Genomic DNA, 15,803 nt, shown 5'->3' on the forward strand with positions numbered 1-15,803 from the left:
ACGTAACGCTACGAGGCAGAAGAGTTGTGAAAATGGATGATAATGAGTTATCGTGTTTAATAATGTTGAATAATTTTCTGTTAAACAGTAATTTATGTTAATATTATTTTATGAAGAGACAGGAGAGTGATGCACGAAAACAATTAAAATGTAAGGTAATATTAATCCCTCGCGTTCTGTAATTAATAAATTTTCTTTTGTCAATAACTCATGCGTTTTACTTGTCTTGTATGTATGTCTGGATTTTTCATATAACAATTAATAATTTGTCGCGTAGAAAATCGCGTCACATTATTTGTCATACGGAATGAGAAAGGAGCGGAGAAGGAAGAGGACAACCAAGGGGAAAAATGCTTTCGTCCCTTAGATGAAATATTTCCGATGACTCGTGCGAAAGCGGACAGTGTGGCACGAAGTAGAATGAAGTGGAATAGCACTTCATCCCTGGTGGATGGATCGGCAAAGCTATAACAGTAACCATAACAATGGGGCCTGGAGGGTGCCCGCGATTTCGGGTATCGTTTTTCCGCGCGTATAAAGATGGTAGAAAAGGCTCATCGTCGAAGAAACAACTACACGCCCGTGAGGCGTATAGGATAATGGCTAATATTATTTGGCGAGACCCTTAATGTTAGAATAAAGCCAAGAGCGCGTTAAATTTCGCGCGCAATTGATTGTTAAAGATTCGTTATCGCAAAGTTACTCGCAATAAGAGAGCAGCAGTTGTGCGAATTAATTTACAACATGTGCACATATACATATCGCGAAACGAACGACTTTATCGTGGAAAGCCGTAACATACGAATTGCCGAAAAGTTTGGCGAGCGTTTTCGTAAATTTCAAGCCCGGCGTGAAATATGTCCCCTTTGTCGTACCTATGGTTCAGAACAGTTTTAATTTCGTTAAGAGCATTCGTGTGAGGCACCTCGATAAATTCCTGCGGCACCCTTTAAACTTTTAAAGCGAATTTTTGGGGTCTGACCCTATCGTGGATCAGACGGCAACTGATGTAGGAGCGTCGCGAAAACAACGTTCTCGCTTCAATTGCCCCGTTGCCTTTTTCTTTCAAATGAAGGTCACGTGCGAAACGTCAATTGGCCACATTGAAGAGCGACGAGAAATGTGAAAATTGGTCAGGTTGACGGTTTAAAAGACAGGAATGTCGCTATTAGAAAATTTTTACGTTGGGAGGATATAATTTTAAAATGTTCAATACGATAAAAATCGTATTCCTTACAAATAAACGTGCAGATCGACGAAAAACCAAAAATTGCGTCAAAATTGATAGCGATGACGTGTCAAATCTTCTACGCTTTCGTATACGAAATTATAAAGCAGCGTAATGCGATGTGAATAGAACGGAATGAAATGCGAGTGCGAAAATGACTGCGAGAAAGATTGCAACGAGAACGCTTCCGCTTCGATAGGATCGTTAAAATTAACGAGCGTACTACGCTTCTCGAAATGCTGTCACATGCTTCTCGTACAATCGAATGGCGATTCGTACGGTGCGTAAGTCATTTTCAGAATACATTATACTAAGCAAGAAAGCAAAAGTCAAGATGGTTAATTGATGCTCGTAAAGATAAATATGTAAAATAATTTTACACGTGTCGTGACATGCGATTTTGTAAACGCAAATATCATCGCAAATAACATTAAAACACTGGATGTGCACCGTCACTGTGATTGCTAATTCGATGCAACATTCAGATATGCGTCATGCCAAATACAATGATACGTAACGTGTTTTCTGCAACAAAATGTTTATTTTTCGCGAAATGCCTTGAGAGTATTTATCGCGAATTTATATAATAATTGAAGAAACACACTAATGGATTATAAAGTATCTCATCGAATTTTAATGATAATCCATACACACAATCTGTTTGAAATGCAATTCGCATTCATGAATATGGTTGGTTATATTTTTTCGACTAACGCATGCAAGCGATAATAACGCATAGGAAGCGGTATAATTTATGTTATTTGTTAAAAATTTATAAGCATTACACATACTAGGTTCTCTCATTATGCGTAATGCGCTCGCAATTTAAATTAATAGAAATAGAGCTCTGTCGTACTCGTGTTTTGCGAACACGGTGAATGATAATAAAGTCGCGCGTCAAGCGTATATATGACGCAAGTAAAAATTATAATATATATTAAGTCAAGCGTATATGACGCAAGTAAAAATTATAATATATTAAATTCGTAATTATTTTACACGAATGTAAGATTTCATTGAAATGTATCATTACACTCGAGATGCACTATTGCAAAAAACTATCTGTCAGGGATAACAACACGAATCGAATTTCAAAATGACGCTCTCGGGACCAATGCGTGCACCCTTTGCATGGCCAACTGATTTTTATCGCCGTGTATCGCGCCGATTTCTTATAGACAGGGTTGGCACTCTCGAAAATCTAACGACCCGTGCGCATAAAACGAGGTCCGTTGCCGGGATCCCTGCGAATTAGGGTGCACAGAGCCGAGGAAAATGTATGTGCATGTGCGGCGGTAGATATGTCAGGTCACGCGGTGACGAATACGATCGTATTAAGGGAAAAGGTCCGCCTTTATCGCCGCATTACATGCTCGCATTTATTCCTGTAGCCACGGCCACGAATTCGGTTCGTCGATACGACGTTCGGTTCGGAAAATATCCGAACAGCTTGTATTTCTTTCCTTCGAGTTTACACTAAAGGAAGACGGAGGAAATTATAGCGGCAAATGCCCTGCGACTGGAATAATCCTCCATCCGTTGAGATATAAATTTAAAATTCTCGAGAAAAATGAAAAATAAAATATTTATACATATATAATATTTAATATTTAGTTAGAAAGATATTTAGTTAGAAGAGCGTAAAATAAAAAGAATATTTATATACAGGGTATCACTTAATTGGCGCCCACTATTTATATAGCGATATTTCTCGTGGAAAACTGAGTTGAAAAGTCCTGAATCATTTTTTTCTATAATGAAAAAAATTTGAAACCATTTTCTTTCTTCTATAATGCGAAAAACTTTATTTTGCATTAAGAATCATATTTCTTCCGTTAAAAGCGTTTTCTTAAAGAAAATTTCGTCAAGGAGGTTGGTGGTTGGCTAAAGGTCGGTGCTTTTGGGCGCAACTTTACTCAATAATTACCGCTTTATTAAGCATTATAGAAAAAAATGGTTCAGGACTTTTCGCTATATAAATAGTGGGCGCCAATTAAATGACACCCTGTACATTTAAAAATGTTTAAGGATGTTTGAAATTTTCTCACGAAAAATTTCGGGAATAATTTCAGATGTTATATTCAAAATCCTCGATTAAGAAAGAAATCAGCAATAAATATCGATTCAACGACGATTTAATCGCAAAGATGGAAAAGAGGGAGACAAAAAAAGGAAATCGCGATTCCGTCGGAGCTATTTCTTTCAGCAATTCGACACAAAACACTTGGCATTGTGCGCTCCTGCAGCTAAAAGCATTCCACGAGGGCGAAATGCGCGCAAAGGAAAGCGCCAGTGTATGTAGGTTAAAATCTGTTGATGTACGGCTCACACGTGGGATCACCTTTTCCTTCCACGTAATGTCCTTTCTCTTTCTTCTTCTCGCGCACATTTCTTCCTCTTTTTTTTTTTTCCTACGTCGACTTCTCGTGCCTCCGAAGCGACGAGAAGCAAACGGTGGGGTTAATGCGCGCACACGCCACGGGGGGTCGACCAATTTCCGGGTTCAACTAATGCACTTATCAGACGGCCAGAAAGGATCCCGGGAGAGAGCCCGTGGGGAGGAAAAATAATTGAGACGTCCCTCTCTCATCACGGTTGGAGAAAGTAGCGCGGTTGCAAGGAAGAGGCGCGCGTCGCGGCAAAGCAAAACGAATTTTTAACCTTTTATAATCAGAAGCGCACGCATCTCTCCTAATTCGACGATGAGGAACGCCCAACGGGGATTGCTGACACATCAACCGAGTCGCGAATTCTCGTCTTGGTAATTGGAAAGTATCCAGTAGAGATGACATCGCCGGTGGCGCTCCTTCTCGTCTCCTTGCGTCTTAGCCAGAATTGCGTAATCTTTCGTTAATGCGTTTATGAATTTCTCTTTTAACTTACATCCCGCTAATTCGCGACGTTTCGCGCGAAAGATGAAACAAAGCGCTCGCGAAATTCGCGGAAGGATTGAACTGTCCGCTGCTAAATTAGATCAGTCATAACGACGGGACATTTGACTGACTGACGCATCTGTCATCGCGGCGATGCCTCAGAGACATTACGGCCGTTTAATTGGTTTTTAGTAAAGAGCTCAAAGAGAAAGAGGGGCGACGCAAAGAAATTAGGAGGAGAATGCAGCTGTCGGACGAATGCGTTACGATGCGTGCATTTCTTTGAAATGCCGTCGTAATTAGATTCCTTCGGTGGGTCCGGAAAGAGCAATTACAAAAGGCGTCGTCGATGTCGCGTTACGCGCGTTGCAATCTGAATCCGTAAGTCTCGCTTTGATCGAGTTCCGACGAGAAATCGGACGAGGAGGCAGGAGGATACGAGAACACGAGAGACGCTGTGTGTCTTTTGCGTCCCGCGACTCTTTGGGACACGTTTACGCGCAAAGATGTTCAATGCGAAGCTTATGACTGTGAGATATTTTTATGACACGGCGATGCTTTGTATTTTGCTAAGTACCGACCGTGCTTTACACGATCAGCGATGAAATACAATTTCGAAAATACGATCTTTACAATCCGCTAAGAATTGTGTAACAAATTTATTTCGTCAATTTTTCCTTAAATTTATTTCGTCAATTTTTCCTTTCGACGCCCGAAATATCAGGACGCATTAAGTTATGAAGAGATTATGAGAGATTTCTCGAAATAACTTTTTAGGTAACATTGGCTAACTGTAATTTTCTTTTGCCACGCTCATCGCCAAACCTTTTCGCGTGTAATCACGATGGTACCCGCCTGGGAAGCACCAAAGATGCAATATGATACCGCAAATTTCGCGCGCGTGCATCCGTCAACGATGTTGAACACAGATGTGACGCAGCGAGAGGACGTCACCGACGTCGCGACGGCGGTCGCCGAAAATTTCTCGGATTACATAAACCCAAATAATCCCGTGAGTCATTCTAATTCTGGCCGGCGGGATTGCACTGCTGTCCACGCGCTCGTCTCTCTTTCTCTCTCGATCTATCTCCTGCTCTTAACCTCCTCTCCTCGTTTATTCAGCCTTCGTCCCGTCGTCCCTCCGCGTCTGTCTGACACACAAATAGCCGCGACGCGTGTGTCGTTTCTCGCGCACACATGGCCCACTTTTCCACGTGGATCTCGAAATTAGAGAGAGCACCCGACCGACACCGTTTGCCCTTTCATTTTCGTCGCGACCAATGCGCATTTAAACGCGCTGATTTTCCGATGTCTCCTCGAAATGACGATGCCTGATTAAAGGTTGCCGTTGGATAACGACGGAATATATGGGAACTTTTATTTCAGGTCGACGAAACGCACGTGGGATATTCCAATCTTGCGTGCGCTTCACGCTCGAGAGAGTTTATTATTGGGGGGGGGGATCGCGAATACATATTTCTGATTATGAAAGAGAGAGACATGAATATAAAACGTTTCCGATTCATGTGGCGTTCGACCTTTTGAAACGGGTAAAACGCCGAATCAATTACTCAATTACGTAAGATTATCGCTCGTTGCGCAACGTGACACGAAGACTACAACAATATTGTCCGGGAGTCGTGTATTTTTAACCGCGAGTCGAGCTTCCCACTTCCGGCGGGAAACGATCATTGACAAAAGGGAATTTTCGGGTGCGAGAGGCTCTCTTCGACCGGAAAATAAATAAAGTAGCCGCGCACGCTATATCGCGTGTGGTTGCGAAAGTGCAACTGGATGACTGGGCGACGTTGAATGCATCCCGCACTTTTAGCGATAATGCGACACATTTTGCCCGACGTACGATTCGCTTCGGTTACAGCCGGAATCGTGGGATTCACTGGCCGTCCCAGATCTCCTATTCACGGTCCATTTTCACGAGACAACGATCGACCACGTGTCACGGCCTCGTGCGCGAGGTCGCGGATAATGGAAACCGTTACGCTTTAGCTGCATCTTCGACCCCACCAGAGCCGTCAGCCATGTACAGTGAAAAAAAAAAACCCCCCGATAGAGAAACAGTCGGACTGAAGATTTGTTTCATTAATGTTAACCTTAATCAGAAACAAAAACAGAAGCTTGAGTTGAAATAAAATATTCTAAGGTATAAATAAATTTTCTTAATTATGTCGAAATGTAAAATTAGCAAATTTGTTGCGAAATTGTAATTTGAATTAAAGATTAATTGATGTCTGTATAATAAATATCCGTAATGTTTAAATACGGAATTAGAAAAAAAATCTACAAATAAAAAAATATATATATATTTTAGCGCAAATCTAATTATATCAAAGTCTACTTTCCAAACAATGGAAACCGAGCGTAAATACATCCCTGGCGAGTTTTATCAGATTCACACATCGGTATAAAAGTACCAGTCCGATGCGATTCGGAAGGAAGTTGCCAAACGGCCTCGTGCAACGATGACGAGAGTGGCGTTAGTTGCGATTATAATACTGTTCTCTGTTTCTAGTGTGAATTTTGTCGATTCCCTGCAGGACAACTTTGGAAGATTTCTGGGGACCTTTACCACGTTTAAACAGTATATCCCGATTCTTCCTATTGTTCTCTCCTTACGCGAAAAAAAAAAAAAAAAGAAAAATAATATTTTTGTTGCGCGAGCAACAAAGTTCTGTGCATTGTGTAACGATGTGACTTCCTTTCCAGGGTGAAAATACCCGAATTGCTAAATCAGTTGTGCAATCAGTCGCAAGGTCCTAACGCGAATTTGCGACGCGACGCTTGTTACGGTTGCTTCTATCGCGCGAGCATTTTACCTCAGGGCTTTTCGATGCTGGCAGCCATGTCCACGTGCGCCGACGATTACCTCAACAACACCAGTTACGGCCATTGTCAGGCTTATTTGAAGGTATGCGATTGAAAGTCCGTTTAGTTCATCCTCTATATATTTCATAATTTTTTACTTACAAATTTCACGTTTCTATTCCGCTTAGAACCAGACCAGTATGCCTACCGCGCGAAATCCTACGTTAATATATTGCTCGTTCCTAGAATGCATTCGTCAAGTCAATAAGGATAGTTTGGTAAGGTTAAAGTTTGCGCCAATAGCTGTTAGATGTTACTCAGAACACATTATTGCTTCTATTTTGCTTTTAACTGCTCTTAATAGTAACGCGTCCTCATTTAATACTATCGCCTTATATAACTCTCTGCATTGTTCGTTACAATCATGTTTGTAAGTATTTCTATTTCTTATCATCGATAATCACAAATTAATATTTTGTAAATATTTTTAAATTTTGCAAAAAAACACGCTACTAATCAATTATTATTTTCAATGCATGAATATTTTGGAATTAATTGTAAATAGTATAAATAGATAATGCTATTGCAAATTAATTATTCAGGGTATAGACCTCAGGGGGCCTAGACCAACGTTTCGAGGAGTAACACGAATCGAGCGACAAAGTCCTTTTATATTCTTGAAAATTATAGCACAGAGAGCACGGAATAACGTCTGCATAATTAGAGAGACTAACGTAACTACTGTTCGTTCCGCAACAGGATCTATAGATCCGCGAGCAGGTCCTCGAGCAATCTCCACATTCTTGAGGCCACGATTTTCTACCTCGTTGGGAACGCGACTGACGACGTCTTCGCGTGAGATTACACGGATATCTCGCGCGTAATTTTCAAGCTCTGTAATCATTCTGTATTATACAATATTGTACAGTTTCTTCTATCACGATGCACGATGACTTCATTGGGTCTCTACCGCACCGTAAAAACTAACTCTTGAGAATCGCGGGGGAAATTCAAAATTCAAAAGCTTCCGCGAGCTGACGAATGCTTTCCGCAGCTTAGGGAGTGCGTCGACGAGGCCAAGAGAATGTTACCTAACTTCAACAGCAGCTACGCGAATTACACGAACGCGGAGCTCGCGCAATTGTTCGTCAACACCACCGCTTGCGTGCTGGCGAAGACCCGTTGCTCCTTCATGAATCCGGTGACCGGCGAGCTCCAGGATGACGACATCGTCAACAAAAAGTTACACTTACCCTCGCTCAACGCCATGCTCGTCAACACCGACAACGATATCAACATTGTACAACTGCCGTTCCGTCAAGGCAGCGTCGACGTGTGCGCAAAGTACAGGAACATCCACCAAGCGACTTGGCCCAGCGTCGTGTGTTAATTTACAAATAGATATTATCGCGCCAAGAGACGGCGGTATCTCGAATGTTAAATGATGCGCGGGATCGTTTTATCAAACGACCGTTGCGGAATGAGACTACCGCACGCCGTTGTTCGAAATAAAGATTTGTATCCGTTGGCGCCAACATTTCGATCATTTTTACCTCTTGGTTTCGGCGACTATTAATACGGCCGGCAGAATTTACGCGGCACGTGCCAAGAGAATAACGCATCCGCATTCTTTCCCCGTGCGATATCTTGTCTGAGAAATATCTGTCTCTCGTGTTTGCGCCGAGAGAAACCGAGAATAACAAAAACATAAAAGAGAGCAACGCATTTCGCCCGATAATGTCGCATTAAATAACACGAGAAGATGCTAATAATAATCGAGGAATCGGAATCGTCTTAGTTCGCGGTTCGACAGGGGCGCGAATTTTTTTTTCTTTGCAGAAACAGTCTGTACGTATTTGCAACAATAAGAGAGAACGTTATACGAAACATGCAGATAAGAGAGACGCGCGCGCATAAAAGGCATCGTGCGCGATGCATATTATTTTTTCGCGAAAGGAAAGTTCCTTTTATATCCGCGCACACGAGCGAGCAAGTTTCCATCTCAAAGATCACGCCGCGAGTATTTTCTACGTAACTTTTTCGCAATCCGCCGAATCCCGAAAAGGAACCGATACCACGTAATCCCCCTGTCTCTCATCTTGTCGCTCCTTCATCGTCTCGAGGCTGCGATAGATAGATGCTTGACGAGAACACGGCGTGCAAACAATTTTATAACGAATTCGACCGTCGAGCGTGAAGATTCGTAAATATAAACCCGACTGGGGATGCACCATCGGATGGGGGCCACCGTCACGTAATTCTTATTTATTTTCGTCGGGACGCGGATGCGAAAAACGCAAATAAACACGGAAAGACGCGGGAGCTAGTCGAGCGAAATTTCCTCGACATTTAGACGCGTGAGAGCTCGCCCGTAAAAACTTCCCGGCGTGCTTTAAGATTTCGCGAAATAAAATTCGCAGGGTAAAGAGCTGCGCAGGGCGAGCAAATATTTAAATGACACGCTAGTACGATTTCGCGAGTCGTCCATTAGGCGTGCGAAGATGCTCCTTTCGAAATGTGCTCACGTGTGCGCAAACGACGCGGTCAATTTCTTGCGGAGAAATCCAAAAGATTCTCCATTTTGTGGTGTCGGTTACGCGATGGATCGTAAAAAAAGAAGAAAACGGTATCCCGGTAGATAAAGTGAAATCGCTCCATCGCTGCGACGCTCCACTTAACATTTTCCTTGAAATAATTTGAAATATGCAAATACAATTTTTTTACACACGCATTTGCGTGCGAGAGAGTGTGTATACTCGGAGGAGTATATTTCGCGAAGAAAGTAGAGGAGAAAAGAGAAAAGCCGAGAGAGAGAGAGAGAGAAAGAGATGGGGTATGAAGACTACGCGCGTATATATTCGAGTAGCTCACGGTTCAGTTCTCTCGGAGTCAATCTAACTTAACATGCAGATGCAATACGTGGAATCGAGATGGGGACGGCGGAGCGAGAGGAGTCCTGAGTCACTCTTGACATCGCTGTCCTTTCCATACACCTTTACCGCAACGTCGTACTTTTCTGATCGATAGTTGCAGTTATCGAGTCGATTATTAGTAGATAATGAAGACCGACACTCCGTGCACTTATTTGGAAAATTTGAAATGTGCCAGAAATGTGATATTGATTACATTTAACATATAATATTTCAATTTCGAAGTAAACAGAATACTGGGAAGATTGATAATTAAAATTTATACGTGTTGTTAGTTGAAATTTTATATTTCTTCGAAATATTAGATACAATTAGTATTTTTTTTTCTCTTTCAAAGAATACGATCAGATATTAATGCCGAAGAGTTCCAAGCTCTTTCTCTTGACGAAGCTCAATGCATACAAATGACACTCGTATATCAATTAAGAATACAAGAGAAATATCGAGGAATATTCATCGCGAGATTAATTCAATAGTACTCGTGAGCTTAGCGAATTTCGCTTTCAGACGCAAATACAATTGAGAATTAAACGGAAGAACATGAAGGTGTATTCAATCCACAATTTATACAATCCCCTTTCTGAAATTTCGCGGAAATCTCTCGCAAGTGCGCGCTTACGATACAATACACTAATCATTTAAATAAATGATGACGCCAACCTGCGACTTTTTTTTCGAGGATATTTCGAGAAACTCCAAGAACCCCAATAGAATCGTCTTTCGAACAGAGATGGTTCTCGAGTACACTTTCGTATTTCAAGTAGGTCAGATCGATTACGAACACCCTGCGTATCATTACTATTTCCAGCCGATCATCGCTAGGAATGCATCAGCCGTGGGGAATCATCGACAGATCCGTCCAGTGACAATCACCGTACGGCCTCATTTTCGAGAAATCGACATCGATGACGCCGCCGACGTTTCACGCGGGTGAATCATGTGAAACGCAAACGGCGATTGCGCAATCGGCGGCATCATCAACGCGAAGGCGTCGGCGTATGTACGGGTATAAACAAGTCTCGATATAGATAGATCGACAGAGAGAAAGAGAGAGAGAGAGAGAGATACAGAAGTCAACCGAGAGGAGAGCACGAACCACGTCATCGAGATCTCGTGTGCGTGAAACCAGGCCGGCTCATCACATTTCCATCTGCTCCAATTCGTGCACGTCCTTCCTAATACGCTAACGAGAAGAGGTATCGGACGAAAATCTCGATCCGCGAGAAAGTTTTGTCCCCTTTGGATGCACGAGAAGATGCAAACACGTTATCTAAGCAGTCCAAAAATTTCGAGTCTCCACGGTCGTCAGATGCTAAAAAAGATTGAGAAAGACGCGAATTAGATCTCGCATCTGTTGATTTTGTCGCATCAACATAATTTTCAGATAATTTTCGGAACGAAAATGATACTGAGAATAATTCGATAACGTCGAGTCTAAATTATACTTTAAACGGAATATAATTCGCGACTATAATTTCGCAGAAGAAAATCTAATTAGTCGCACACGTTGGAAGGTACGTTGAGATATAATTTATTTTCATCGCGAGAGACAACAATAAGATATTGACAATAAAATATAAAATATTGTTGGCTGTTAATCGAGAAGCTCCTCAATTCGTACGAATTGGATAAGCTCCAAGAACGCAATCTTCTGCGATCTATATTCCGTAATCTATATTCATACATAATCGCGATGTAATCTCTCATAACTTAGCGTGACTGCCTGAAATAACGTACTGCTTCCGGTGCATTTTTATCTCATTCTTTTAACACCACAAAGTGTGTATCTACTTTTCTTAAGTGCAATTTCTTCTCATATAACAACCTGAATAAATTGCCGGGATAAAATCGACGAAAGAGCAAAAATTGGAACGAAGTAGATACATAAGGTTAAAAAGCATTATTTATCGCGCGAAATTGATTCGTAAAATGAATCCGACATCAACGATCATACAAAATTCAAGATGTATTTCAAATGATACTGCATAAATAAGTCAAAATCATGGCGCGATTTACGTCAAATTAAAAAAGGTAAACTATTCAGCGAAATAATGGCCGAGATTTCTACAGCCGAGAAGAAATAATTTTTCTCTCTCAACGAAAATTATTTTCGCGAAATGACATTCGTGTTATGCTTGCGAATATAATAATTCCAAGACAGTATCGCCACACAGGGAATGACGATGATCGTGTGCTAAGGCGCATTTATATCTCGCCGGAAAACGCTGATGACAATCACCAATCTCACGCAATTCTAGCGCGACCTGGACGCGACCCCGATTATTTTCTCCGACCTTTACCTAAATCCTACAGCGATTCCTTCTTCCTCGATTGACTTATTATATCCGAATATATTTTAACACTAACCGGAAAAGGGGACTAAAAAATTTTTCCTAAAATAAATTACGTTCCGATAAGAATAATTCTATCCGGAAAGTGTTTGCATCAAATTATAAACATATTTCCGTTCTTCGAGACGCGCCGGTTAATTTTATCTCGATTTGCCATTTTAATTCGTATCAAAATATCGTGATGAATAAATATTTGGATCAATCCAAATCTATATTACGTCAAATCAAAATAATCATGAATGAATACTGCAAAAAGTTGAGAATTCGATAGTCGTGGCGACATCTACAAGAGACTTCGCGAAATCTTGTGTCGCGAATCTTTGCTAAAAATATTCGCGATTCTATTTGAACCGCAAATCGAACTGGTTTCGAGCAGAGCCTCGGATAAACCGGAAATCTTGCGGGATAGCTTACAGACATTTGTCTAACGTGGTCACGCAATTTGTCTCCTAATGGCAACCCGGAAATCTCGTACATTTCGCCGAAGTAAACTAACTGCAATTTCTAATCCAGCTATACGAGCCGATGTTTTAAATCGACTACGATAAATCACTCCTTCACCGATTTTCCTCCAAGCTATATAAACGTATTGCATTCTACAGTAGTAAATATATGCCAAATGCTACAGCGTCTCCGAAGAAACTATGAAGGAATTTAATCACGATATTTCCTTGGATAAGGAAAAACTCAAGAGAAAAGAAAAAACGCTTCTAAACAGATCTCGGAAAAAAAACTAATAAATTGAATTCATGGATTAAAATGATTTAACTCCGATTCGTTTTCAATGTTATGTTTCGAGACAAGTAAAGCCTCAAAAATATAGAAGCACAAATACGAAGATAGAAAAATAAATTGTATAAATATTGGTATAATATAATAATTAATAATTTGTGATAAGTAATAATCGAGGGAAAAAAATACAATTATACATATACGTATATATATTTACGTACATATTTTTCCGACATCCTTATATGTCGGTCTATTAAAATAGATTCAAATTAAGATCAATTGATCGCGTCAATTGATGGAATATTATTGCAACCAAGTGATACCGATTAAATTTTTCATGTCCAAACAATGGGAAATCATTTATAATTTTGCATCTAAATTCTATATACCTTTACAATCTTCTCGAGAAGAAATATCTACACTATGTTTTACAAATCACACAACGCAACTTGATTAATTTTAAGAAACAATATACGTAGCAAATTATTATCAAAATTTAAGCAAAAAATTTAATTTGAATTAATTCTATTTTCATACGAAAAAATTTAAATTAAAACAATATATCTCAATATATACATCAGATTATTTTCATATTTCATGTAATGTATGGTAATGGTAACAGAAAAATATGCAGATGTATCTTTGACATTGTTTTTTATAATTCTCTCCATATTTTATCTTCCATAATTCTAATTTGAAAATTTTTAAGCTTTTAAACTTTCAAAAGATATTTAAAACAAGAATTTTCCTTAAAATAAAAATAAGTTCCTTGTAGCGTAACTCGATTTTCTGGAGTACACAGTAAATTACTTTAGTTCAACATTTGCATGTAACAGCCCTTAGCAAGAATGTTCCTTTGCCTTATGCAACATTATGATGTAATCATGTGGATTGCCATCTGACGTAAGCGAGCAGCGCGTAATACCAGCATCATCTATATTCTAGGTCTCGCCTACGTCATACCGCAAATATTATGTCATTTTAAACCAAATAATTTCTAATTAATTATCTCAATTTAGAAATATTTAATTTTCAACATACAAGTACTCAATTCCTAAATTTAAACAAACAATCAATTTCTATCCTAAAACAAGTATTCAATTGTTTGTTCACGTATCCTTATATAATTTCACTTTTTTTACTTTAATAATTAATAATTAATATCGCAAATTTGGCAAATGTAATGTGTTAACAATGCCAGGAAAAGTAAGACCCGATTCAAGGAAGGATATTAAAAAGGTGGAGAAAGAAGTAACAGTAAAGCAAGTAGGATTCCATGGGAGATCGTGACGTCATTGTCAGTGACGTCATCAGGAACAGGTGATAGCCGCTGTCAGCGAGTGACGTCAAAAAGCAGAGCGGACATCGAACCTCGACCGGCGCGTTTGCGCAGATTGCGCATTTACGGGATGCGGGATGCACGTACGTGACATTTGCACGGACGGAAGTAAAATTTGTATGCGCAAAATTGTCGCGGACAGGCGATTCTTAGAGGGGTACAAATAATAATCGCGCGTCGCGAATCGCGCGGCAGCGGCAGCGCGATTCGCGGAAGCGCCGACGACAGCCAGTAACCTCGCCGCGATCCGCGATCTCTCGCGCCGTCCGATCTCGTCTTTTGAGAAATGTCATGACTCACCAGCGGCGCAGGATTGTCGCTCATGCTTCAAGGTAGCCTTCGGCGACAGCGGCGTCCTTGTCAGGCGATGGTTCACTCGTCGAAATACTCGCGCACTCACAACACTGCACTCGAATTCTCGGAAACCGTCGCGGCCATTTTAACACTACGGCAATGTCATACGCGACGATCGTGCCTCGCGATGCGATCGGTCATCGAGCTGCCATCTCGCGGCCGCGTCGCGAAACGCGAGTGTAGCGCGCTCGTCCGATCAACGGTTCGTTTTCTCCATCCTCGTTATTTTCTTTACAGATTACTGTAGCACCGATACTTGTTAAGTGGCTCGAGTTTCTCGCTGTTACCGTCCATCACGTTTGTGCTTGCTCAAACACGAAATTTCTTGTCCGATCGCCGAACGAAATAGCGATAGTACAAATTTTTCGCATAATTTTCATTAATTGACAAAGAATGCACTCCACTTGCGGAATTACAAGCGCTTCGTTTGTTTGAATCGAATGTTTGATCGAATCTTATTTGGCTAGTCGATCAAGCAAGTCGAAGCAATCGTGACAGTGAGTGCATCTTGCGATTTTCGAAAGATCGAATTAATATTGCGGAAAACACAATCGAGCCAATTAATTAGAGAATGATGGTTCGGACACTCACGATCGCGTATTTTCACTGCACACTTTGATGAGGAAATCACTCGAAGAAGGTTCGGTGACGATTTCGACCGGCTCCAGACACACACGAATTGCTGATATTCGCGATAATGGCGATTGTGCATGATGTTTAATATCGCGACGAATGTTGGATACTTTGCGATACATTCGCGATAATTATTCACCCGCGAGACTCACTTCTAGACGATGATAATTATTAAATTCCGCAAAAAATACGGACCCGACTCTCCGATTTGAGCGTACGTTTGTTACTGAAGACACTTCGAGAATCGCAATATTACCTTATCGATATATCGATACAACGAGCCAATCACGTCGCAGCACTCGAGTCTGCTCGTTATTTAAGCGTCGTCTACAATGAGATTTTTAAGGAGACTTAAGGCGTAAGACTTAAGAAATTGACCAATCACAATCGAATATTCTCTTAATACTTGACTGTGATTGGTCAATTTCTTAAATCTTACGCCTTAAGTCTCCTTAAAATTTCATTGTAGATGACGCATTAGGCCAGAGAGAAGACAGAAGGCCATTCTACAATGGCCATAGCATAAGGCGTAAGACTCAA

General features: G+C 40.8%; 2 protein-coding genes across 3 annotated transcripts in view; one reads left to right on the forward strand and one right to left on the reverse strand.

Annotated features, from left to right (window-relative positions):
- Nucleotides 1-14,712, reverse strand: part of LOC105258854 (3-phosphoinositide-dependent protein kinase 1) — a 298,992-nt gene extending 284,280 nt beyond the window's left edge. Inside the window, exon 1 of the mRNA XM_011270390.3 lies at nt 14,577-14,712. Coding sequence (XP_011268692.1) covers nt 14,577-14,600 — 24 coding nt within the window. The 5' untranslated portion in view covers nt 14,601-14,712. The remainder of the gene's footprint in view (nt 1-14,576) is intronic.
- LOC105258853 lies at nt 6,542-8,796 on the forward strand. 2 transcript variants are annotated; one of them, XM_011270388.3, is made up of 4 exons: nt 6,542-6,700; nt 6,826-7,027; nt 7,113-7,202; nt 7,979-8,796. In XM_011270388.3, the coding sequence occupies exons 1-4, from the start codon at nt 6,582-6,584 to the stop codon at nt 8,312-8,314; spliced, it is 747 nt and encodes a 248-aa protein (XP_011268690.1). In that variant the 5' UTR covers nt 6,542-6,581; the 3' UTR covers nt 8,315-8,796. The 2 variants fall into 2 exon arrangements, with proteins under 2 accessions (XP_011268690.1, XP_011268691.1); XM_011270389.3 differs by lacking the exon at nt 7,979-8,796 and adding an exon at nt 7,527-7,932.
- Nucleotides 14,713-15,803: the final 1,091 nt, after the last annotated feature.

Source organism: Camponotus floridanus, unplaced genomic scaffold (assembly GCF_003227725.1).
Source record: "Camponotus floridanus strain SB8 unplaced genomic scaffold, Cflo_v7.5 scaffold2, whole genome shotgun sequence".
Classification (NCBI taxonomy): domain Eukaryota; kingdom Metazoa; phylum Arthropoda; class Insecta; order Hymenoptera; family Formicidae; genus Camponotus; species Camponotus floridanus.